This window comes from Dreissena polymorpha, chromosome 14 (genome assembly GCF_020536995.1).
Source record: "Dreissena polymorpha isolate Duluth1 chromosome 14, UMN_Dpol_1.0, whole genome shotgun sequence".
NCBI lineage: Eukaryota > Metazoa > Mollusca > Bivalvia > Myida > Dreissenidae > Dreissena > Dreissena polymorpha.
In genome coordinates, this window is record NC_068368.1 from 50,319,281 (window position 1) to 50,343,851 (window position 24,571).

At 37.4% G+C, this 24,571-nt stretch overlaps 1 protein-coding gene across 5 annotated transcripts in view; it reads right to left on the reverse strand.

Annotated features, from left to right (window-relative positions):
* LOC127856982 (adenylyl cyclase-associated protein 1-like) overlaps window positions 1-24,571 on the reverse strand; it is a 95,417-nt gene that overhangs the window by 38,788 nt on the left and 32,058 nt on the right. For 2 of the 5 annotated variants that reach the window (XM_052393211.1, XM_052393212.1), the window contains exons 4-6: window positions 18,823-18,873; window positions 5,010-5,119; window positions 1,576-1,653 (exon numbers count right to left, since the gene is read on the reverse strand). In XM_052393211.1, the coding sequence (XP_052249171.1) occupies window positions 1,576-1,653; window positions 5,010-5,119; window positions 18,823-18,873 (239 nt within the window). Of the gene's footprint in view, window positions 1-1,575; window positions 1,654-5,009; window positions 5,120-8,551; window positions 8,648-18,822; window positions 18,874-24,571 lie in introns of those variants that run through there. The other 3 variants (XM_052393214.1, XM_052393213.1, XM_052393215.1) reach the window with 2 other exon arrangements.

Here is a 24,571-nt window from a genome sequence, read left to right on the forward strand (position 1 = left end):
ATGTTCTATCTATCTATCTATCTACCCAGATGAAAAGAAAACAAGGGACAAAATTGTCACAAAACCAGGTTTTTATTGTGAAAAAAAATCTGATAAAGGGAGAAATCTCAAACTGAACTTTTGAAATGAACAAACAAAATTAACCCCATTTGTAAGTTTGTTTTTTAAAAAAATCTATTTTTAGTCGTGGCGACCTTGACACCGTCCCATGATGGTGAACAAATGTGCCAAATGATTTTAAAATCTCACAATGAATGACATAGTTATGGCCAGGACAAGCTCATTTATAGCCATTTTTGACCTTTGAACTCAAAGTGTGACCTTGACCTTGGAGATATCGACGTAATTATTTCGCGCGACACACCGTCAAATGATGGTGAACAAATGTGCCAAATGATTTTAAAATCTGACAATGAACAACATAGTTATGGCCCGGACAAGCTTGTTCCGCCCGCCCGCCAGCCCGCCCGCCAGCCAGCCCGCCCGCATTCGCCAATCTAATAACCAGTTTTTCCCTTCGGAAAACCTGGTTAATAATTATATGGATCTACTTCAAGTCTGACAAACAATATGTTGAGAACAAATAATAATCTTAGTACAATTACTGAAAGGAATACATGAAATAACCATTTCAATTATTATTTTAATTGGCATGTGAAATGGTAATTGTTGTGGCCCACTCATGTGAAGGTGTGTCAAGGGAATTGTACATATACTTTCTCATCCACTGCCAAGCCTGTATTTCAATATTTCTAAGGAATAAACCTACACTTGGTATAATGGGAACCAGATTATCATTACCATTCTAACAATAGAATGTTGTACACATACCGGTATCAATAAAATCTACACTAAGTATAAGCTGTTTGCATTTCCCACACTAATATTGACAAGAGAAGGTAACTCTGTCAAGAAAAATCAAAAGCTCCAAATTTTCATATTCATTTATCTCCCTTTGACTAAAAACCTACTTAAATTCATAGATCGCTGTAACATTAATTTCAGCAAATATTGGTATAATAGAATTTTTTTAAGACAATATATAAAACCATACCTTTTTTATGTCATGAAGCGCATGATGAAAACCAGAAAAAATCAATAAAGACTCACATAATATAACGACTATTATTGTTTGTCTGTTAAAATTTTGTTTGAATGTCATTTATACCTGTTAACTTGAATACTTTGTATAAGGTCATTGAACACAAACTGTAACAACTGTGTATTAAATATAATACTTAAGTTGCAAAATCCCTTTTCTTATGTTATTTTACACGGTCAAAAATTTGCCTTGTGTGGAACAGGAACAAAGTATGGGCAAAGAATAAATGTATCAGATGATTTCAAACCTGACAGACAAGGATAGGTTTGTCTTATGCTATCAGATTGCACTGGGCCATAAGCAGTTACCCACGGCCCTTTGCCCTTAATTTTTTTTAAAGGCCTTACTTGTTATATTGAAAGACTGTACGTCTTTTACTCATGAACAAGAAATGTACTCAAAGATCAAATGTTGCCAACTGTGGTCAAATGTTAGTTTATAAGCTCGTTAGACAACAAACTTGGTAATATTACCTGGTCCGGCTTTTTACTCCTGCCCGCCATGGCGATGAACTTCCTTACTTCCTGAAAACCCTTCTCTACCATGGCAACCTGCAAAGAGAAACAAGAACAGTAGTGATATCGTTCAAATATGAAGATGTGGAAAAGTTGTTAAAACCTCTCATTCAATTTCGATCTCACTTCAGGATTTACAATCATGCATACCGCTTTATTAAAAATCTGTTGAACGCGAGTCAGTTAGTTCTTTTGTATTTTTGCCACCTGCTGGTACAGTTTAAACTTTTTTTCTTATAAATACAAATTAATAAGTAATGGAATAATGCACATAAAATATGCAAATATACAGCTTGATTGACAAACTTCATGCTATAATAGGAATGCAAATGATAATTTGTTGTGCAAATAGTAGAAACACATAACTATTCGTATTGTTCATTGCTTTCAATTGTAGAATTATAGTGCAACGCATAAAAGAGATACAATAACTATGTTTAAAAGTTAGTTGAACATCATTGATAAATCAGCTCTAAAAAGAGAAAGGAGAACAAATAAACAAAAGATATGACATAGTCACAGTGATGGGAAAAAAGTGTACAATAGCTACTGACAAAGTGTATAAATGTACATGTACTTGCAAGCATTTAATTGGCCAATAAAACATTAATGAATGAGCTTGTGTGCCCCCCCCCCCCAAACTTTTTTTAATTGTATAAACGTATTTGGTAATTACAACATAATCTTGAGCTAATCTTGCACTGACTGAAAGGGACAGAAAGATTTTAATTTAATTCATTATGAATTTGGTAATTTGGGTCATAGAAACATGCTGGAGGTCTTGTTCAATGCATCAAGTCTGACAACATAATTTGGTAATATCAGAAATATTAGTCATTACAAAAATTTATAAAACAAGATGTATTTGTGAAACACAATGTCCCCCTATATATGACCTTGACCTTGTGAAGGATGACCTTGACCTTGTGAAGGATGACCTTGACCTTTCACCACTCAAAATGTGCAGCTCCATAATATACACATGCATGCCAAATATCAAGTTGCTATCTTCAATATTGCAAAAGTATTCATAAAATAAGCGATTTGGGCCACATATATTTGACCTCTGACCTTGAAGGATGACCTTGACCTTTCACCACTCAAAATGTGCAGCTCCATGAGATACACATGCATGCCAAATATCAAGTTGCTATCTTCAATATTGCAAAAGTATTCATAAAATAAGCGATTTTGGCCACATATATTTGACCTCTGAGCTTGAAGGATGACCTTGACCTTGACCTTTCAAAACTCAAAATGTGCAGCTCCATAAGATACACATGCATGCCAAATATCAAGTTGCTATCTTCAATATTGCAAAAGTATTCATAAAATGAGCGATTTTGGCCACATATGTTTGACCTCTGACCTTGAAGGATGACATTGACCTTGACCTTTCACCACTAAAAATGTGCAGCTTCATAAGATACACATGCATGGCAAATATGAAGTTGCTATCTTCAATATAGCAAAAGTTATTGCAAAATGTTAAAGTTGGCGCAAACAGACCAACAGACAGACCAACAGACCAACAGACAGACAGACAGACAGGGCAAAAACAATATGTCCCCCACTACTATAGTGGGGGACATAAAAATATAGTAAAGTAGGCATTTATGTTGTTTAAGCATCAAATTTGAATACCATTGTATAAAGTAATATGGCAATACTATTTATTCATTGGCGCCAAATATGAAAACATTTTAGTTTGGTCTCTTCTCTTTTAAGCGTTGGACAAAGCAGACAGTCTTTACACCCCTTTGAATGTTCATATAGCATTTTAAATTTATGTAAATGATTTTACATACCATTTCCATAATATCTTCAATTAATAACCATTTTAATTATCATTTTTAATGGTATGTGAAAAACACAGTGAAAGGTTTATTCAAATAATAATAATTCTCAAAGTATGTACTGGTATAAATAAAAGTAATCAAAATATTGCATTTTTTCAAATCTGAAAATTAAACTAAAGCTGCCACACTAAGCTGTCAGATATCCTATAAGGACAGATCAGATTTCTTTCAGTATATAGGGTTTCCACGTCTAGACTTTCAATCGAATGTATCAGTTAGATTTTAATTACAGAATAATCAAGTTCAATTAGACAAAACTAGAAAAGACAATTTTAAACAATAGCTATCAAACGTCTTAGCGTGTTACTACAAAGCATATCTAATACATAGCAATACACAACAAAACCACCCCCACTTGAGGAAATTTCAATATGTTCAAATAACAGTTAATTACCGTTTTTGAAAACGGTAATTGGATTACCAACAATAGGTCATGTTGAGGCATTGAGCGGTTAATGAATTACTATGTATTCATAACATTTGTAGATAAGTGACATTGCTTTATGAATCAGGAACGTGATCTAGTGGTAATGTACTGAATTCACAAATTGAAATCTCGCCTGGAGGGCAATGCCTCTGCCCCCGCCCACTTAGTCATGTGACCTAGCAGTCCGAAAACCCAGACAGGCTAACACCAAAGTTGAATCTATATGCGGGAGATTATGCAATATTCAGGATGATTTTGGTGTACATTGTTGGTGTTATTGATTATCCCTTATAACATTGATACAGACGTTATATCTAATGTATGTATTATCTAAATGCAAAAATAAATAGCTTTTACATCAAATAGGCCATCTTCAATGGGGATTTCAGTAAGTATAACTTGCTCTCAAAACCAGGGATCAGATTGCTAATTTATTACAAGCCCTTACAATTTTGCCGGTGTTTAAAAGGGGCAGCACTGGCCTCACATTCCTGAAGCTACATGGATAAAAGTATTTCAAAAAAATCCAAATGCATTCAAACTATTACATCAAACAGAAAATAAATGTGATTTTTTACATCCAAATCAGACAATGCATGTACTATAGGAGTTTATGACAAAGGTATCCAAAGATTATATATATATATATAAATATAGCCTTTATAGGGTTTTAATGTTTCAAGTCCCTATGGAATCGAGTCAGAAAGTCTTTTTTCAAGTACACATATTGAGCTCAGTATTTGACCACCTATCTATCAATATATTTATAATATGGCCTATATGCATGTCTAGATCTCCTTTATTTACAGGCAGCAACTGGCATTGGTCTTGGACGGGAGGCGGAAAACGACAACGGGCGAGGCATGGTATGGTATTGCGCAAGGGGGGGTTAGAGGGTTAGGGTTAGGGTTTGGGTTAGTGTTAGGGGTCGGGTTAGGGTTTGGGTTAGCCTAAACCCAACCCTAACCCGACCCCTAACCCTAACCCTTACCCTAACCATTTTTTGGGGTTATCACCCCTGACCATGCCTCGCCCGTTGTAGTTTTCCGCCTCCCGTCTTGGACAAGTGTGGGACAATTAAGGCTCCAACAACAAACGATTGATACCTGAGTCTGTAGGTCTCCCCCCAGCTCCCGGCTCAGTCGAAGGAACTCGGAGAATTTCCCATGGAGGATGTCACTGTCATAGGCCAGTACCACAGGCCCATCTTGCGCGTCTAGAATAGCAAAACAGTTACATATAAGATGAGAAACATGCATTCACATTTAAGCCTTGTTCTGAGAAACTGGACTTAAAGGGACCTTTTCACGTTTAGGTAAATAGACAAAATTGAAAAAAATGTCTTTGCAATTATGACATTTTCGAGGAAACAGTAAAATATAAAATATCAATTATATGCATCTTTGACGATTAAAAACCTGAAAATTATAAAGCGTTACAAACGCAAAACAATTGAAAAATTTGGAGAGTTCTGTTGTCATTGTATATTTTGTAACATTACAAGGATTTCTTATATAACATATACAAAACATCACTTATGATTTGAGCATGGATGGAGGAATGGTTTAACCCTTTTAGTGCTGGAACCGAATTTTGAAGGCTTTTGCAAACAGTTTGGATCCAGATGAGACGCCACATAGTGTGGCGTCTCATCAGGATCCAAACTATTTGCTATTCTGATAGTATTCTTTGAAAAAAATCAAAGAAAATGCTTATTTTATAAATTCAGCAGACGACATTTTTCAGACGACAAATTTCCCAGCATGCAAAGGGTTGAGTGCTAGTCTAACTACAAGGGACAGTGGTTCAAGCCCTTGTGAGGATAACATGTTTTTTCTTTCCTTAATTTTATTTTAGTTTTATCCTGAAGCTTTTCAGCCCAAATGTTTACATTTATCAATTTAGAGCATTTAATGACAAATTTCAAAACATGCCAAAATGTCTGCATGTGCGTAAAGTGTCTGCCCAGATGAGCAAGTGCAGTCTGTACAGGCTAATTATGAAAGACACTTTCTGCATGATTGTATTGAATTTTTTGTTTAAAGGAAAACTCTTCAAAAAGAAAATCCAGTTTAGTTGTAAAGTGTCATACCAGGACCCTGTGTATACTGCACAGGCTAATCTGGGCGGACACTTTTCGCATAAAGCCCAGTTTCACCAGAGCTAGGCTTATTAACCCTTTGCATGCTGGGAAATTTTTCGTCTGCTAAAATGTCCTCTGCTGAATTTCTAAAATAAGCATTTTCTTCGATTTTTTTCAAAGAATACTTTAAGAATAGCAAACAGTTTGGATCCTGATGAGACGCCACATTCTGTGTCGTCTCATCTGGATCCAAACTGTTTGCAAAGGCCTTCAAAATTCGGTTCCCGCATTGAAAGAGTAAATATAATAAAAATGTGCAGGGTCATCATTTTAACCAATGGTTGATAAAGACAAGAGGGCAAAAGGCCCTTAGGCGCTCACCTAAGACCCAAAGGAACAAAACTGTTCAGAGCAGGTAGTATACACTCAGTTTCAGGGTAAAACTGTCCAATTCTTAAGCAACCATTTTTTTTAACACAATTTTGTTCATACATGTAAAAAGTTCCATAATGAGAAGGTTACTATACAGCGTCTTCAAAATGATTTTACTATTATAAACCAGATAAGGAAAACTGTCCCGCCTCATGGCAGACATATTTCTCAATGGACACTCATTCGGTGGAGAAATCGTAAATACAAATTTAATGTTCTGACCAAAGTTCATAAATATTGGGCAGTAAATGTGACCTCAAGAGTGTTCAAAGCATTTTCTTAAATTTGACCAAAATACCTGGTTTTTGACACCATTTTACATAATTATGAATTCTGTCAATATTTAATTGGAACAAAACATATAGCTTCTAGAGTGTTCACAAGGCAAGTCTTGACAATATATAACCCACAACTCAGTTCAGTAAACAAATTTTCTTTATGCCCTATTCTTCAAAACAGAGAAATAGTTTGTAAACCATATTTTCTCACGTATAACAAATACAATTATCAACAAGAGATGTGTTTGTCAGAAACACAATGCCCCCTATTGCGCCGCTTTGAAATACAAATTTCAATAATCATTTGGCGGGTTTAGAAATTATCTCCCTTTTATAGCTTATTACTTCCTTTGGATTGTATTTTTTGACTTTTGACCGTGAAGGATGACATTGATATTAAAATTTGTTTCAGATTATATCCTTTAAAAAAATATTACTTCCCTTGTAAAAATGATATGTACATGCCAAATGGTATAAAATTGAAATTATCTCCCTTTAAAGCTTGTTACTTCCCTTGGATTTTGTTTTTTGACTTTTGACCTTGAAGGATGACCATGACCTTTCAACACTCAAAATGTGCAGCTTCATGAGATACACATGCATGCCAAATATCAAATTGCTATCTTCAATATTGCAAAAGTTATGGCCAATTTTAAAGTTTTCGGACGAACGGACAAACTGACTGACACACTGACGGACAGTAAAACTGCTATTTGCCACCCTACCGGGGGCATAAATATATACTTAATATTCAAAGTTCTAAGATATATATTTTAGGAATTGCATTGCGATATGTACTTGAAGTATGCCATACTTTCTGACAGACACAAGTAATTGCAATACTAAGATGGTTAATGCTCCCACTGCATAGAGTAATACGTAAAAAAAAATGCAAGTATCAAATATATTTGGCTTATAAACCTCCTTAAAGATAATTCCTTAAGTATACTTAACGGTGATTGATTAATGATTGTATTTTACTAAAAAATACTTTTAATTGTATGATTGATAATTCATTTCATTGCTTTCACAGTGGTATTAAACTCTTTCAATAGTAATCACTGTTAAAAAAAGAACACATTATTATAGACTGTTTTAAAATATCTAGTGTACACTAGGGAGTATTTATTTTCCTTTTGAATTTATTTATTGTTAGACATCATTAACATGTCCTTGAAACATCAGGCTCTATCATATACTCTTATTAACCCATTTATGCCTAGCGTCCTGAAAAAAGGACTTTGCAAACAGCGTAGACCCAGATGAGACGCCGCATGATGGGAGAGTCCACTAGGCATAAATGGGTTAAACACTTGTTGCAAACCTTGCATATATTTAACCCTTTCGCACTCAGAAGCTAAGTAAAAATGGGTAAATGCAAACAGTCTGTTTAGGTTTTATGCTTTTTGCTGCTCATCCGTATCTCATGGTTGCAACTGAAACCTTTAAAACTTAGATCATATAAGAACGGCCTTTAATTGAATTTAACTTTCTAAGTGACTACAAATAGGTCAAAATACATAACTAAGTGGTAAAGGTTTAAAGCATATAATAAAGAATGAAAGTTTCCAAGAACCTGTTAGAGCATCTACAACATATAATATAGTTACGTACTGATCTAAAATTAAATGTTTCCTTCGTAGTAATTACATTAGATTCCACTTAACTGAAAAGCAGATAATTAAATATTTTGCATCCTTGAATAAAATTTCAAAACAGCTCAACCACTTGTATCTTTTGCCATTGTACATATATCCCTTAATCTGATAGAATATTGTGTCATACTGTTAACTGAATAGTAAAGGATAAGTAAAGGAGCTTTCAATGAGCGATAAACTTTCAATAATCTGATTACCTCTAAGGTTTCTCATAATATCTCTAGCACTTTTGGTAGCCATTTTTAAAATACCAACATTATTTTCCTTTCACACCACTAATATGAAGTGTTGGTTGGTTGAACATCCAGTGAAATACAGATGTAATCTGTTTGCAAATTGAAGTGCATTACACAGTGGTCTCCAGTGGAAGACAAAACTATCTCCTATGATGAACCAGACAAGTATGACCAATTTAAACAATGGATTCAATAAAAAAAAATCGTGTTTGGAACAGTAATGTATTGATGTTCTTTGTATTATCGTTCAAATGCAGTAACTATATAAACAAGGGCTGTTTGTAAAACATGCATGCTCCCCATATGGGCTGTCAACTGTAGTGGCAGCCATTGTGTGAATTCGTTTTTTGTCACTGTGACCTTGACCTTTGACTTAGTGACCTGAAAATCCATAGGGGTCATCTGCCAGTCATGATCAATGTACCTATGAAGTTTCATGATCCTAGGCGTAAGCGTTCTTGACTTATCATCCGGAAACCATTTTACTGGTTTGAGTCACCGTTACATTTGACCTAGTGACCTGAAAATCAATAGGGGTCATCTTCGAGTCATGATCAATGTACCTTTGAAGTTTCATGTTCCTAGGTGTAAGCGTTCTTGAGTTATCATCCGGAAACCATTTTTCTGTGTCGAGTCACTTTGACCTTGACCTTTGACCTAGTGACCTGAAAATCAATAGGGGTCATCTGCAAGTCATGATCAATGTACCTATGAAGTTTCATGATCCTAGGCGTAAGCGTTCTTGAGTTATCATCCGGAAACCATTTGACGGTTCGAGTCACCATGACCTTGACCTTTGACCAAGTGACCTGAAAATCAATAGGGGTCATCTGCCAGTCATGATCAATGTACCTATGAAGTTTCATGATCCTAGGCGTAAGCGTTCTTGAGTTATGATCCAAAACCATTCGGTGGACGGACCGACCGACGGACCGACCGACCGACATGAGCAAAAAATATACCCCCTCTTCTTCGAAGGGGGGCATAATTATATATGTTCATGTTATTGCTGAATTTTTTTTTTTTTTAATTTGTAAATATGTAATGAAGTGCATTGAAGCAAACCAAAAAACATTCATTAAAATGTGTGTAATACAATAAGGATGCACTTCAGCTTGTGAGCTGTTTTCACAAAAAAATTATTTCTTAAATGCACCATATACAAGTACAGTACATTTAATGCAAAGCAAATTACTGTAGACACTGAGCATTTTCTGTTACAGTAACATGTATTACAAGCCTTTATGTGGCGTAACCCGTTGACCCTCCCATTAAAGACCCATTCCTAAAGTAAATTGGTAAAAAAAATCCCAAATTGAAAACAAGGGCTGTTTGTAAAACATGCATGCCCCCCATATGGGCTGTCAGATGTAGTGGCAGCCATTAAGTGAATACGTTTTTTGTCACTATGACCTTGACCTTTGACCTAGTGACCTGAAAATCAATAGGGGTCATTTGCCAGTCATGATCAATGTACCTATGAAGTTTCATGATCCTAGGCATATTTATTCTTGAGTTATCATCAGGAAACCATTTTACTGTTTTGAGTCACTGTGACCTTGACCTTTAACCTAGTGACCTGAAAATTAATAGGGGTCATCTGCCAGTCATGATCAATGTACCTATGAAGTTTAGGCGTAAGCATTCTTGAGTTATCATCTGGAAACCATTTTACTGTTTCAAGTAACTGTGACCTTAACCTTTGACCTAGTGATCTGAAAATCAATAGGGGTCATTTGCCAGTCATGATCAATGTACCTAAAAAGTTTCATGATCCTAGGGGTAAGCATTCTTGAGTTTTTATCCAGAAACCATTTTACTATTTCGAGTCACTGTGACCTTGACCGTTGACCTAGTGACCTGAAAATCAATAGGGGTCATCTGCTAGAAGTGATCAATGTACCTATGAAGTTTCATGATCCTAGGCCTAAGCGTTCTTGAGTTATCATCCGGAAATCATCTGGTGGACGGACCGACCGACGGACGGACCAACCGACCAACATGAGCAAAACAATATACCTCCTCTTCTTTGAAGAGAGGCATAAAAAAGAAAGGAATAAAAACACAATGTCCCCCTATATGACGTTTGACCTTGAAGGATGACCTTGACCTTGACCCTTCACCACTCAAAATGTGCAGCTCCATGAGATATACATGCATTTCAAATATAAAATTGCTAGCTTCAATATTGCAGAAGTGACATTACATGAGCAATTTAGACCCATATATTTGACCTTGAAGGATGACCTTGACCTTAACCTTTCACCACTCAAAATGTGCAGCTCATTGAGATACACATGCATGCCAAATATCAAGTTGCTATCTTCAATATTGCAAAAGTATTCATAAAATAAGCGATTTGGGCCACATATATTTGACCTCTGACCTTGAAGGATGACCTTGACCTTTCACCACTCAAATTGTGCAGCTTCATGAGATACACATGCATGCCAAATATCAAGTTGCTATCTTCAATATTCCAAAAGTATTCATAAAATAAGCGATTTGGGCCACATATATTTGACCTCTGACCTTGAAGGATGACCTTGACCTTTCACCACTCAAAATGTGCAGCTCCAAGAGATACACATGCATGCCAAATATCAAGTTGCTATCTCCAATATTGCAAAAGTATTCATAAAATGAGCGATTTTGGCCACATATATTTGACCTCTGACCTTGAAGGATGACCTTGACCTTTCACCACTCAAAATGTGCAGCTCCATGAGATACACATGCATGCCAAATATCAAGTTGCTATATTCAATATAGCAAAAGTTATTGCAAAATGTTTAAGTTGGCGCAAACAGTCCAACCAACAGACAGGGTAAAAACAATATGTCCCCCACAACTATAGTGGGGGACATTAAAAAAAAACATATATTTTTTAAAGAAGTGGCTTATGATTATTTATAATAAGTATATAAATAATAAATAGCACACAAATTGACTAAATCTCGTATGCAGATAAATTATTCCTTAATAAACCCAATTAATGTTGTCTTTTCAAGTTGCGGTTGTTCTGAAGAACTGAAATAGTGCATTGGTATTTATTCTAGTGACAACTGAAACAAGAGGGCCTGAAAGGCCCAAAGTTGCTCACCTGAGATAAAAAGAAATGACCTGTTCTTTGCAGCCCAAGATATCAATGAAACAAATGATCTAACCAAGTTTCAAGAAGAATGAACAACAAATGGCCCCCTGGCAGCCATGTTTTTTTAACAGAGCTGAACCATTTTTGAACTCTTCCAAGATATGTCCAAATTTCATGAAGATAATGTCTTCTAGACTGTTCACATGTTTCACTATATACATATAAAGAAAACTGCCCCACTGCATGGTGCCCATGTTTTTCCACTTATCATGACCATTTTCAAACTCGTCCGAGACATCCACATAACTAATGTTTTGACACAATTTTATTTTTATGATGATCAAGCAAAAAATGTGACTTCTTAAGTGTTCACAAGCGTTTTTATTATATAAATATAAGGAAAAAGACCCCCCCCTGGCGGCCATGTTTTTTTTTATAGATCCAAACCATTTTCGAACTCAACTGTCGTATCCAGGTGTGGTAGTGCGGTCTCGTTTACTTACGCAAGTGAACTGGTCACGGGATGGTTACGAGTTATGTAACTTTGTGAGCACTTATGTAATGTGGAAATATTTATTCCACAATCGCTTATTTCCGGTAAGGATGACACTGCTGACTGGTTGTAATTCAATTAAGTAAAGGTATTGCCGTTTACTTGAATCATTTTATAAACATATTCAACAGTAGGCTGTTTAACACTAAACAATTTAGAAATATGAAATTTTAAATTTTATATTTCATTTCATTAATATTGTGTATCATTCATTACCATTTTATTTTCAATTTTCTGACATCGTTTAAATACATAAAGCCTGAAAATGATTAATCTTGATAAATGAACTCAGAAAATAAGAAAGGTAAATCTTGATTTTGAAGGTTATTCTGATTCTGTTTTTTATCTCCAGAAACTTATAATTGAAATTATTTCTTTGTTGTTTTCATAGAGCATCCATTTGATATTTGTTTTTGTTGTTTTCATAGAGTATCCATTTGATATTTGTTAACATATCTTAAATATGATTATATAGAGTGAATCATCATACATGCCATACGTCCCGATCTCGGCGGGACAGTCCCGCTTTTGGGCCCTTTGTCCCGCCGTCCCGCCATGAGACGATTTGTCCCGACATTCATAAAAAAACGATGTAAGGTGTATAGGTTCCCAATAAAATTCGCTATTCAAGCTCTGTTTCGCTAACACTTAACACCGCTAATCCCTTTATTGCCCTCCAATTAACAATACGATTCTACTTATCGTGTGTACCAGTGTTGTTTATGACACCTTATCAGCGATTTATCGGCTAATTATTGATTTCATCAGGCATTCACACCATGGTGGTCTTCAAGATAGTGGTCGCTTATTGCTATCGATAGTTTTATTATAATGAAATAAATGTTGAAAATGTGTTTATTTTGTATTTGTTTGAAACGGTTTACAAAACAATTGTTTTGTAAAATTAACGCTACGTCATAAATGAGTCTTTTACATTCAATGTTTAGTTCCAATATAGCGGGATATTCCGAATGTGCAATATACCAAAATCGCAACAAACAGTCCAATAAGTGATACCCATCCTGTCTAGTGTAATTGTAATAAAAACAACGAGCTGCTATGCATGACAGTTTGACCCTACTCCAATTAAGCTAAAAACAATGAGGTGCTATGCATGACAGTTTGACCCTACTCCAATTAAACCGCGGCAATTGACAAGTAACAAACTGCGCATGGACACATGCTTAAAAAAACATCGCAACAAACAGTAAAAGAGTTACCCATCTTTTCTTGTGTTATTGTAATAAAAACAACGTGTTGTTATTCATGACAGTTTGACACTACCCCAATACAGCGCCTGACAATTCACAATTCAGTTTAATCTGTGTATATAGGAAGAAAACAAAATACGGAAATGTGTACGGCCGCGCATTCCGTGTGTAACTGATGTCACTGTTCGGTAGATAGTGTACTGTAACCCGTACTTTCAGTCAACTGGATAGCCTCCCCTGCGTTAATGTTTGCCATTGAAATTAATATAATGAGTATTGTTGTCGTAATGTTCTAGATTTTGTACTCTTAAACAGATGAATATTATCTTCGTTGTTTGCTATTATCTAATTTAAAAAAACTGTTATTGTTATGTTTAAGATTTCATGCTTCATATCAGATGTTTTATGTCTTGAATAAAAGTATCAATAGTTTTTGTTAGTACTATACTGACTATAGTAAACGTGGAATGATAGATCGTTTTAGGTGTCCTGCTTTTTGGTCAAATGTCCCGACAATTTTTTATGGAATGTCCCGCTTTGGACCTAAAAAATTATGGCATGTATGTGAATCATTATGGAATCTTGTTTTGATATGAAGTTCCCATTTAAATTACATATTTTTTGGTAGTTGTTAAAAACATGCATTAAATACTCCCACTGTGAAATAAAATATATCAAACAGTTCAACCAGCTTTTATTACTGACCACTGATATTAACATCTGGCATACAGCACAGTGAGAGGGTCAGTATTAAAGCTGAGTGGTAAAAAGTTACACACTGCAATGATCAATATCTGGGGTCTAACGAATTCTAGAGCAGAACTAAAAATAGATTGGGGAATATGACTCAGCAGGTTAAACAAGGGAAATAGATACTGCAAAATTGTGTACATGTTGTCTTTCTTTCAGCTATCTCTTAGTTGATAGGCTTACCATAAGTAATAATGACTAAAACAGTTGTTAATTATGAAAATTCTGTGTTATGAAAAATTAAATAAAACAGTTAATGGTACATAGTAATGACATATTAAAACCAAACTTTACTACACAGGAAACAAATGTTCTGACCAAATTTCATGAAGATTGGACAACTGAATTAATTTTTTTTTAAATACTGACATTATGAATAAATGGTGATATTTTATTTTAAGAATCTATACATTATTGCAGGTTAAATATGCAAAATAGGAAGGATATTAACTTAACATTGTCTTCATTGTAAGAATACATTAAAGCAGCACTTTATAACATAACTAGAATGTTGACAAGGTTTTACTACAGTCATATAAGAAAAAATGCCCCGCTCCCTGGCAGCCATGTTTTTCAACCAACCGGCATCATTTACGAACTTGTCCAAGATATTAATGGGATGAATCTTTTGACCAAGTTTCATAAAGATCGGACAATAAATGTGGCCTCTAGAGTGTTAACAAGATTTTACTATAGCCATATATAGCCATATAAGGAAAAATGCCCCGCCCCTTGGCAGCCATGTTTTTTCAAGCAAAGGTTACCATTTTTGAACTCATCCAAGATATCATTGGGACAAATCTTCTGAGCAAGTTTCATGATGATCGAAAAATAAATGTGACCTCTAGAGTGTTAACAAGGTTTTACTATAGACATATAAGGAAAAATGCCCCGCCCCCTGGCGGCCATGTTTTTCAACCAACCAGCATCATTTTTTAACTCGTCCACAATATTATTGGGATGAATCTTCTGACCAAGTTTCATGAAGATCGGACAATAAATGTGGCCTCTAGAGTGTTAACAAGATTTTACTATAGCCATATATAGCCATATAAGGAAAAATGCCCGCCACTTGGCAGCCATGCTTTTCAAGCAATCATAACCATTTTCGAACTCATCCAAGATCTTATTAAGACCAATCTTCTGACCAAATTTCATGAAGATTGGACAATAAATGTGGCTTCTAGAGTGTTAACAAGGTTTTACTATAGCCAAATAAAGAAAATTGCCCCGCCCCCTGGCGGCCATGTTTTTTCACCGATCTGGACCATTTTCTAACTCGTCCAAGATACCAATAAAATCAATGTTTTGATGAAGTTTCATGATGATTGGGCAAAAATTGTGACTTCTAGAGTGTTCACAAGGTTTCTCTATAGCCATATAAGGAATACTGCCCCGCCCCCTGGCGGCAATGTTTTTCAACGGACCGGAACCATTTTTGAACTCAACCAACATATCATTTAGACAAACATTTTGACAAAGTTACATGAAGATTCGGCATCAAATGTGACTTCTACAGTGTTCACAAGGTTTTTCTTTTTTTGACCAATTGACCTAGTTTTTGACCCAGCATGACCCAGTTTCGAACTCAGTCGAGGTATTAATGGGACAAATGCTCTGACCAAATTTAACGAAGATCAGACAATAAATGTGGCCTCTAGAGTGTTCACAATGCAAAATGTTGACGGCGCACGACGCACGACTGACAAAAGGCGATCACAAAAGCTCACCATGAGCACATTGTGCTCAGATGAGCTAAAAACAACATTATAAACTTGTGCAATAGTATATTCTGGTGCAGATATCATTTTATTGGACATGATGATAACATTCCCCGGACTGTACAGCAATAATATTTCTTCTGAATGAATTCCAAAATAAACATCACTAAAATAATGTCAAAAGGTCAAGATAGACAACATACAAGTATGACAAACAAAACTTTCAATTTATAAGGCGTGTCAGCTAGCTCAATTGACAGAGGGCTGGACTACAAATCTCAAGATTGTGGGTTTGATACCCAGTTGGCAGAAGGCTGGACTACAAGTCTCAAGAATGTGGGTTTGATACCCAGTTGGTAGAGGGCTGGACAACAAATCTCAAGATTGTGGGTTTGATACCCAGTTGGCAGAGGACTGGACTACAGATCTCAAGATTGAGGGTTTGATACCCAGTTGGCAGAGGGATGGACAACAAATCTCAAGATTGTGGGTTTGATACCCAGTTGGCAGAGGACTGGACTACAAATCTCAAGATTGTGGGTTTGATACCCAGTTGGCAGAGGGATGGACAACAAATCTCAAGATTGTGGGTTTGATACCCAGTTGGCAGAGGACTGGACAACAAATCTCAAGATTGTGGGTTTGATACCCAGTTGGCAGAGGACTGGACTACAGACCTCAAGATTGAGGGTTTGATACCCAGTTGGCAGAGGGATGGACAACAAATCTCAAGATTGTGGGTTTGATACCCAGTTGGCAGAGGACTGGACTACAGATCTCAAGATTGAGGGTTTGATACCCAGTTGGCAGAGGACTGGACTACAGATCTCAAGATTGTGGGTTTGATACCCAGTTGGCAGAGGACTGGACTACAGATCTCAAGATTGAGGGTTTGATACCCAGTTGGCAGAGGACTGGACTACAGACCTCAAGATTGAGGGTTTGATACCCAGTTGGCAGAGGACTGGACTACAGATCTCAAGATTGAGGGTTTGATACCCAGTTGGCAGAGGACTGGACAACAAATCTCAAGATTGTGGGTTTTATACCCAGTTGGCAGAGGGATGGACAACAAATCTCAAGATTGTGGGTTTGATACCCAGTTGGCAGAGGACTGGACTACAAATCTCAAGATTGTGGGTTTGATACCCAGTTGGCAGAGGACTGGACAACAAATCTCAAGATTGTGGGTTTGATACCCAGTTGGCAGAGGGATGGACAACAAATCTCAAGATTGAGGGTTTGATACCCAGTTGGCAGAGGGATGGACAACAAATCTCAAGATTGTGGGTTTGATACCCAGTTGGCAGAGGGATGGACTACAAATCTCAAGATTGTGGGTTTGATACCCAGTTGGTAGAGGACTGGACTACAAATCTCAAGAATGTGGGTTTATTACCCAGTTGGTAGAGGACTGGACTACAAATCTCAAGAATGTGGGTTTGATACCCAGTTGGCAGAGGACTGGACTACAAATCTCAAGATTGTGGGTTTGATACCCAGTTGGCAGAGGGATGGACAACAAATCTCAAGATTGTGGGTTTGATACCCAGTTGGCAGAGGGATGGACAACAAATCTCAAGATTGAGGGTTTGATACCCAGTTGGCAGAGGGATGGACAACAAATCTCAAGATTGTGGGTTTGATACCCAGTTGGCAGAGGACTGGACTACAGATCTCAAGATTGTGGGTTTGATACCCAGTTGGCAGAGGACTGGACAACAAATCTCAAGAATGTGGGTTTGATACCCAGTTGGCAGAGGACTGGACTACAGATCTCAAGATTGTGGGTTTGATACCCAGTTGGCAGAGGGATGGACTACAAATCTCAAGAATGTGGGTTTGATACCCAGTTGGTAGAGGACTGGACTACAAATCTCAAGAATGTGGGTTTATTACCCAGTTGGTAGAGGACTGGACTACAAATCTCAAGAATGTGGGTTTGATACCCAGTTGGCAGAGGACTGGACTACAAATCTCAAGATTGTGGGTTTGATACCCAGTTGGCAGAGGGATGGACAACAAGTCTCAAGATTGTGGGTTTGATACCCAGTTGGCAGAGGGATGGACAACAAATCTCAAGATTGAGGGTTTGATACCCAGTTGGCAGAGGGATGGACAACAAATCTCAAGATTGTGGGTTTGATACCCAGTTGGCAGAGGACTGGACTACAGATCTCAAGATTGTGGGTTTGATACCCAGTTGGCAGAGGGATGGACAACAAATCTCAAGATTGTGGGTTTGATACCCAGTTGGCAGAGGGATGGACTACAAATCTCAAGATTGTGGGTTTGATCCCCTGCCCAGCCACATAACTGACATTTAACATAGTCCACAAATAACTTGTTAGTGGATTGGTCATGAAATCCTCTACTGTGATTTCCCACTACATATGATTAACCCATTCATGCCTAGTGGTTCTCCCATCCTTCTAAATTCAATTTATTTCCAAAATTAGGGATGTCTAGAATATTTATTTCTAAATTTAGAGTATTTCTTACAGAAATTCCTTAAAGCAAACAGCGCAGATCCTGATGAGACGCTGCATCATGCGGCGACTCATCTGGGTCTAAGCTGTTTGCCAAGGCCTGTTTTCTAGCCGCTAGGCATAAATGGGTTAAAGTAGGGTAGTTGTCAGTAACTGGCATAAGTGAACTTGGAGACATTTCTAACGCATCACTTAATCATATCAACATAGCTCCCTTATTTGTGAACAGCTTGTGTTGAAATTTGTCCAAGAATAATTCAACACATATCTAATAATTCATGAAAATTATATTGAAATTGAAAAACAACCAAATATAAAAATTAACAAATTAAAAACGTCACTTCAAAAGTCAAATTCACAAACTTGTACAACGTTAAATAATAACAATGTGAAAAGTAAAACGCACAAACTTACACGTCTTCATAACTGACGGGCTTGCAACATGCTGATTGAGCCGTTTTCCTCCTGAATATTCATACGAGCCATATTGTTTTTCTTTAATTAATGTTATGTTTTTCTTGTGTAAAAACTTACCTAGAATTATTAAATTGAAATCAAATTGGAACTAGAAATGGCGCGGCAGAGGCCGACGCGTATCCCCACGCCGAATGTTTGACCTAGGTGTGCCCCAGGGTTGGTAATGGGGCCATGCATAGCTGAGATTGACCGTATTGTCATAAGAGAAGTTCATCATCAATTAGAAGTGAATTGGTGTAGAAATGAAGAAGTTATAGTAAAAGGCAATTTTGGGTGGGTGTGACATATGTGGGCAGGGCGCCCCAGGGTTGGTAATTGTGCCATGCATAGTTGAGATTGACCGTATTGTCATAAGAGAGGTTCAGTATCAATTTGAAGTGAATCGGTGTAGAAATGAAGAAATTATAGTAAAAGGCAATTTTGGGTGGGTGTGGTCTATGTGGGCGGGGCGCCCCAGGGTTGGTAATGGGGCCATGCATAGTTGAGATTGACTGTATTGTCATAAGAGAAGTTCAATATCAATTTGAAGTGAATCGGTGTAGAAATGAAGAAATTATAGTAAAGGCAATTTTGGGTGGGTGTGGTCTATGTGGGCGGGGCCCCAGGGTTGGTTATGGGGCCATGCATAGTTGAGATTGACCCTAATGTCATAAGAGAAGTTCAGTATCAATTTGAAGTGAATCCGTGTAGAAATGAAAAAATTATAGTAAATGGAATTTTTTGGTGGGTGTGGCCTATGTGGGCAGGCGCCCCAGGGTTGGGATTGGGGCCATGCATAGTTGAGATTGACCCTAATGTCATAACAAAAGTTCAGTATCAATTTGAAGTGAATCCGTGTAGAAATGAAAAAATTATAGTAAATGGAAATTTTTGGTGGGTGTGGCCTATGTGGGCGGGGCGCCCCAGGGTTGGGAATGGGGCCATGCATGGTTGAGATTGACCGTATTGTCATAGGAGAGGTCCAGTATCAATTTGAAGTGAATCGGTGTAGAAATAAAGAAGTAAATGTAAAATAACCTAAAAAAATGAGTGATAATTTCTGACGCGGCCCCACCCCAACCCCTATAACTTTTGACCCAGGGGTCAGATCAAAATTCCAAATAGTGCAGGGTCGCACATATGCTCATAGCTACCATGTGTGTAAATTTCAAGGTTCTAGTGCTTTTAGTGTAGGAGGAGATAGTGGCCAGGACGGACGGACAGACAGACAGACAGACAGACAGACAGACAGACAGACAGACAGACAGACAGACAGACGGACGGACGGACGGACGGACGGCAGAGATCACCACAATATCCCCACCTTTTTTTCAAAAAGCGTGGGGATAATAACATGTGTATCGCCTTTTACTACACTTAAAACTTACATATATCTCAGTAATGAGTAAATATTTTTATTTAAAATTGCACATGTAATCATTTGACTACAATATGTGCAAGCTAACGATAAAATCATTCATCCATGACGATCAGACGCTTTAGCAAGTGGGAAAGGTAGCCAGTAAAATGCAAAGTGCGCGATTGCGCTCCTGAATATTCATACGTGCTATATTGTTTTGTAAATTAATTGTATGTTTTCCTTGTGTTAAAAAACACCTAAAATAATTAAATTGAAATAAAACTAGAATTAAATCGCGTTTCAACATTTCTGCGTGCAAAAATATGGAACCACACATACCCCACATGCTACGCGTCCAATCATCACGGATGAATGATTTTATTCTGTGCTTGCATAGAATGTAGTCAAATGATCGTATGGTAAAAATTTAATCAATATCTTTACTCATAATTGAGATATTCAAGTTTGAAAAGTGATGGGTTAGAAAAGTGCCCAAGTGTATATGCACTAAGTAATAGTAAACCAGCTAACCCAGGAAAGAGTAAACTGACCACTGTGATTTGACTGAAATACTGTTGAAAACTGAGAAAAATCAACAATGTATGATCTTACTCATTATCACTGGGGGCTGACGAGGTCAAAGCGTAGTCCGTTTCGCTACGACGTCGGGTATATGTTTTACTACGAAAACATTGTTAAAATACACATGACATCGATAACGGATTAGTAGAAAATTGTGTTTAAAACATGTAAGATTATGCTTTTCTACTGACAAAACTCTGAATTTAAGCACAATGAAATTTCATAGGTCTGTTACATCAAATTATAATCCAAGATGTGTCTGGTTTATGCGGTTAAACATGAAATATACCGCTGATTTATCAAACCGAAGTAAAGTTTCACTTAAAAAAATGCAATTTAGGTTTACAACTGTGTTAAATGACACAATTTTACAATTTCCAAATTGATCTATGTATCGTGAAGCCACTTGTGTGTTTAGAAATATGTAGGGTGACCCAGTAATCAGAAGTAAAGGCTATTATTATTACTTTTATTAGGCGTGATCATGTCTCTGACAGTATACGTATATGCCTCGCTACGACAACGCTTTAGCATGTATGCGTTTCTCACAGAAGACGTATTGGTTATCTCTCGAAGGCAAAATAAAGAGAAGTTTTTTTTAATATAGAGTCATTGAGTGGCGGGATGTTTCCTTTGAGAAAGAGGTAGTAACAACGGCACAACATGATCCGAAGCGCACAGTCAACATGGTAATGCACATTATTATGATATAATTAAATTCACGACAAGGCCAAAGGAAACGAAAATCCATATATATGTTCGTATACATGATTTTACCTGTAAAATCCACACCTGTAACAGCCGTAAGGTGTGGAAAGTAGAACCCCAATGGCACAAATCCGCAATTGAATAACAAGTATATTGTTGTAAAGGTGTGGCAGTGGGTTTCTGTCACAGGTTATTGTTTACTGCGTACATGACGGCCGGTAAATTTACCTCGTGTTACAATGCGGTTAAGGCCCAGTCTCACTATGATGCCGGCGGAGCCCCAGTGCGTGATCAGGCATCTACCGGGATGAACCGGGGCCCTACCGGGATGATCCGGTGCTCCACCGGGATGAACCGTGGACGACCGGGGACCACCGGGGCTCCACCGGGGCTCCACCGGGGAAGTATTAAAATGTTTAATACCTCCGGGATGAACAGGGAGTCACCAAGTAGGATCGGCAACGACCGGCGTGGCATCGGGAACAACCGGGACTGTACCGGGAAGAATCGGGACGGCACCTTAGCTCCACCGGTGCCCAAACACACTCCAGCAGAGGCACGGCAACGCCCCGGTGGAGCCCCGGTGAATGCCGGCAGAGTCTCTTTATAGCTACGTTACATAAGTAAACCGGTGCTCTGACGGTGCCGTCCCGGTTTTTTCCGGTGAAGTCCCGGTTGTTTCCAGTGCCAAGCCGGTCATTGCCGGTCCTTCCCGGTAACTCCTGGTTCATCACGGATGTATTAAACATTTGAATACTTTCCCGGTGGAGCCCCGGTTGTCCACGGTTAAACCGGGGCTTTGCCGCAGTTCTGCCGGAGTTTGATGCCGTTATAGCCCCGGTAAGTGCCGGCGTAGTGACGGTATACCGGGGCTCTGCCGGGACTGTGCCGGCTTTCACCGAGTTCAACTTTTTCGTTTGGATGTTAATGCGCACAGTGAAGCACGGCATCTTTTGCGCTGAAAAATAGCAGTCTGCAGTAACTGCAAACTGCATGTGATATGTCCTGAAATGAACACAGAATCTTCGTTGAGCAACCTATACATTATATTTGTACTTCGTTGCGCAACCAATACATACTCTGTGCGAAACCTATACATAAAGCGACTTGTAATTTCCTTCGAAACAAAGCATTTGAATGATTAAAATATATGTTCGTAACCTGTTTTGTACTTTAAAATGTGAAATGTTCACTGAATCAAAGTAACATGTAGTTTTATTTCATTTAAGTTACCGTAATTGGATATTTTCACAGAATAACCACCTTATGCATTGCTTCAAATCGAAATATTTCGATTTTAGCTCAAAATGAATTTAAAGGTTGCAACTACGCGCATTTGTTATTAGTTTGTTATTGAAAATAAGTACCTACCATTACTGGATGTTCCGTTCTCTAATCCATAAACACCAGAAAAGATGAAGCTCGCCTGATTAAGTAGTGTATTTACACAATGTTTTCGTAGTAAAACATATACCCGACGTCGTAGCGAAACGGACTACGCTTTGACCTCGTCAGCCCCCAGTGATTATAGGTACAAATGTACATCATACCATAATCATTACCGTATTTTACCATGCATAGCGCGCATTTTTTTACCTTCAAATTTCAAAATAAAAATTCAGTGCGCATAATACATTAACACAACGCTTTCCTGGTTGCTAAATTGCACAAAATCCATTTCGTAATCGTCAATCTTCACAATTGCCGCCATTTTTTTTCTTGCAGAAAACTACACCCTATAATGTTATAGACTGAAGGGGCCGTTGTCGAAACAACAAATAGCGGTAAACTGTAGGAATGAACGAGGTAGTTACAGTTTTGACAAAAATTAAAAGATGAAAAAAATGTCTATGTTGGTGTTTTCACACTTCTTCATTAAAAAAAATCGAAGTATATCAATCCCCAAGTCGTCGCGGTATTGTTTGTTAAAGTTTTTGTTGTCATGAAAACTCGTTGATTAACAATGCAAAACGTCTTATTCGAACTGACGCTAATTATTTCAATCATATTTCTTAACTTCGCTTTTGCTTTTTTTTTATAATTTAATCCAAAGTTTAATGTTAGCAATTCCGAAAATTTGCACTCTGTGAATTGACAGTTTGACGTCATCAAAGGAAAGCCGCTTCCTGTCTGAAGCAATAAAGCGACAAGTTTCTCGCCGACAAAATTGGCTTCCTTTGTCTAGCAATCAACATGCCGAACCAATCGTGTGTTTGTTCCTCAATGGCAATCGTCCAATTAAATAATAGCACGTGCAAAGCTCCGCCTTCAAACCTTTTGCAGAGAACGGAGGTGGAGTTTAACGGTTAATTGAGCAAGTGTTTTACGTAAGTTGAGCTCCGATTTGCCAAAATTACTTGGCCCTAAGCATTGAAAAGATGAATACATTTATCAATGATTTTCCGATCTCTGCATTAATTTGCTACAGTGTGAGTATACTACGTAGGTTACAAACCAACAATAGAGATATAGACTCGTTTTATTTTCTTTCAATAGGGACAAACAAATGATATTTGTCTAATGGCTTTACGCTGATAATGCCGATAACGCCAACTGTATGGAATTGAGCCTTTGGGTGTATTGTTTGTCTCACTATAAATACTAATCAACTAGACACAGTGAAGGCGCGAAATACCATGTCAAACTTGTTTAATGGGGAGCATCTCTTAAAGGGGCCTTTTCAAAGATTTTGGCATATTTTGAAGTTTGTCATTAAATGCTTTATATTGATAAATGTAAACATTGGATCTTAAAACCTCCAGTAAAAAATCAAGAATAAAATTAAAAAAAGGAAAAAAAAGTAGCCGGTACCAGGGCTCGAACCAGTGACCCCCGGAGTTAGTCTGAAGTAAAAACGCATTAGCCCTCTCGGCTATTCCGCCGTGTATACACAGTTTAAGTAATTTATACCTTATATAAGCAATCTTCGTAGTTTCGTAAATTTAAACGACAACAACAGAACTCTCCAAATTATTCAATCGTTTCCCGTTGCAATGCTTTATAATTTTTAGGCTTTCAAATTGTCAAAAAATATACATATAATGGCTATATTCGACT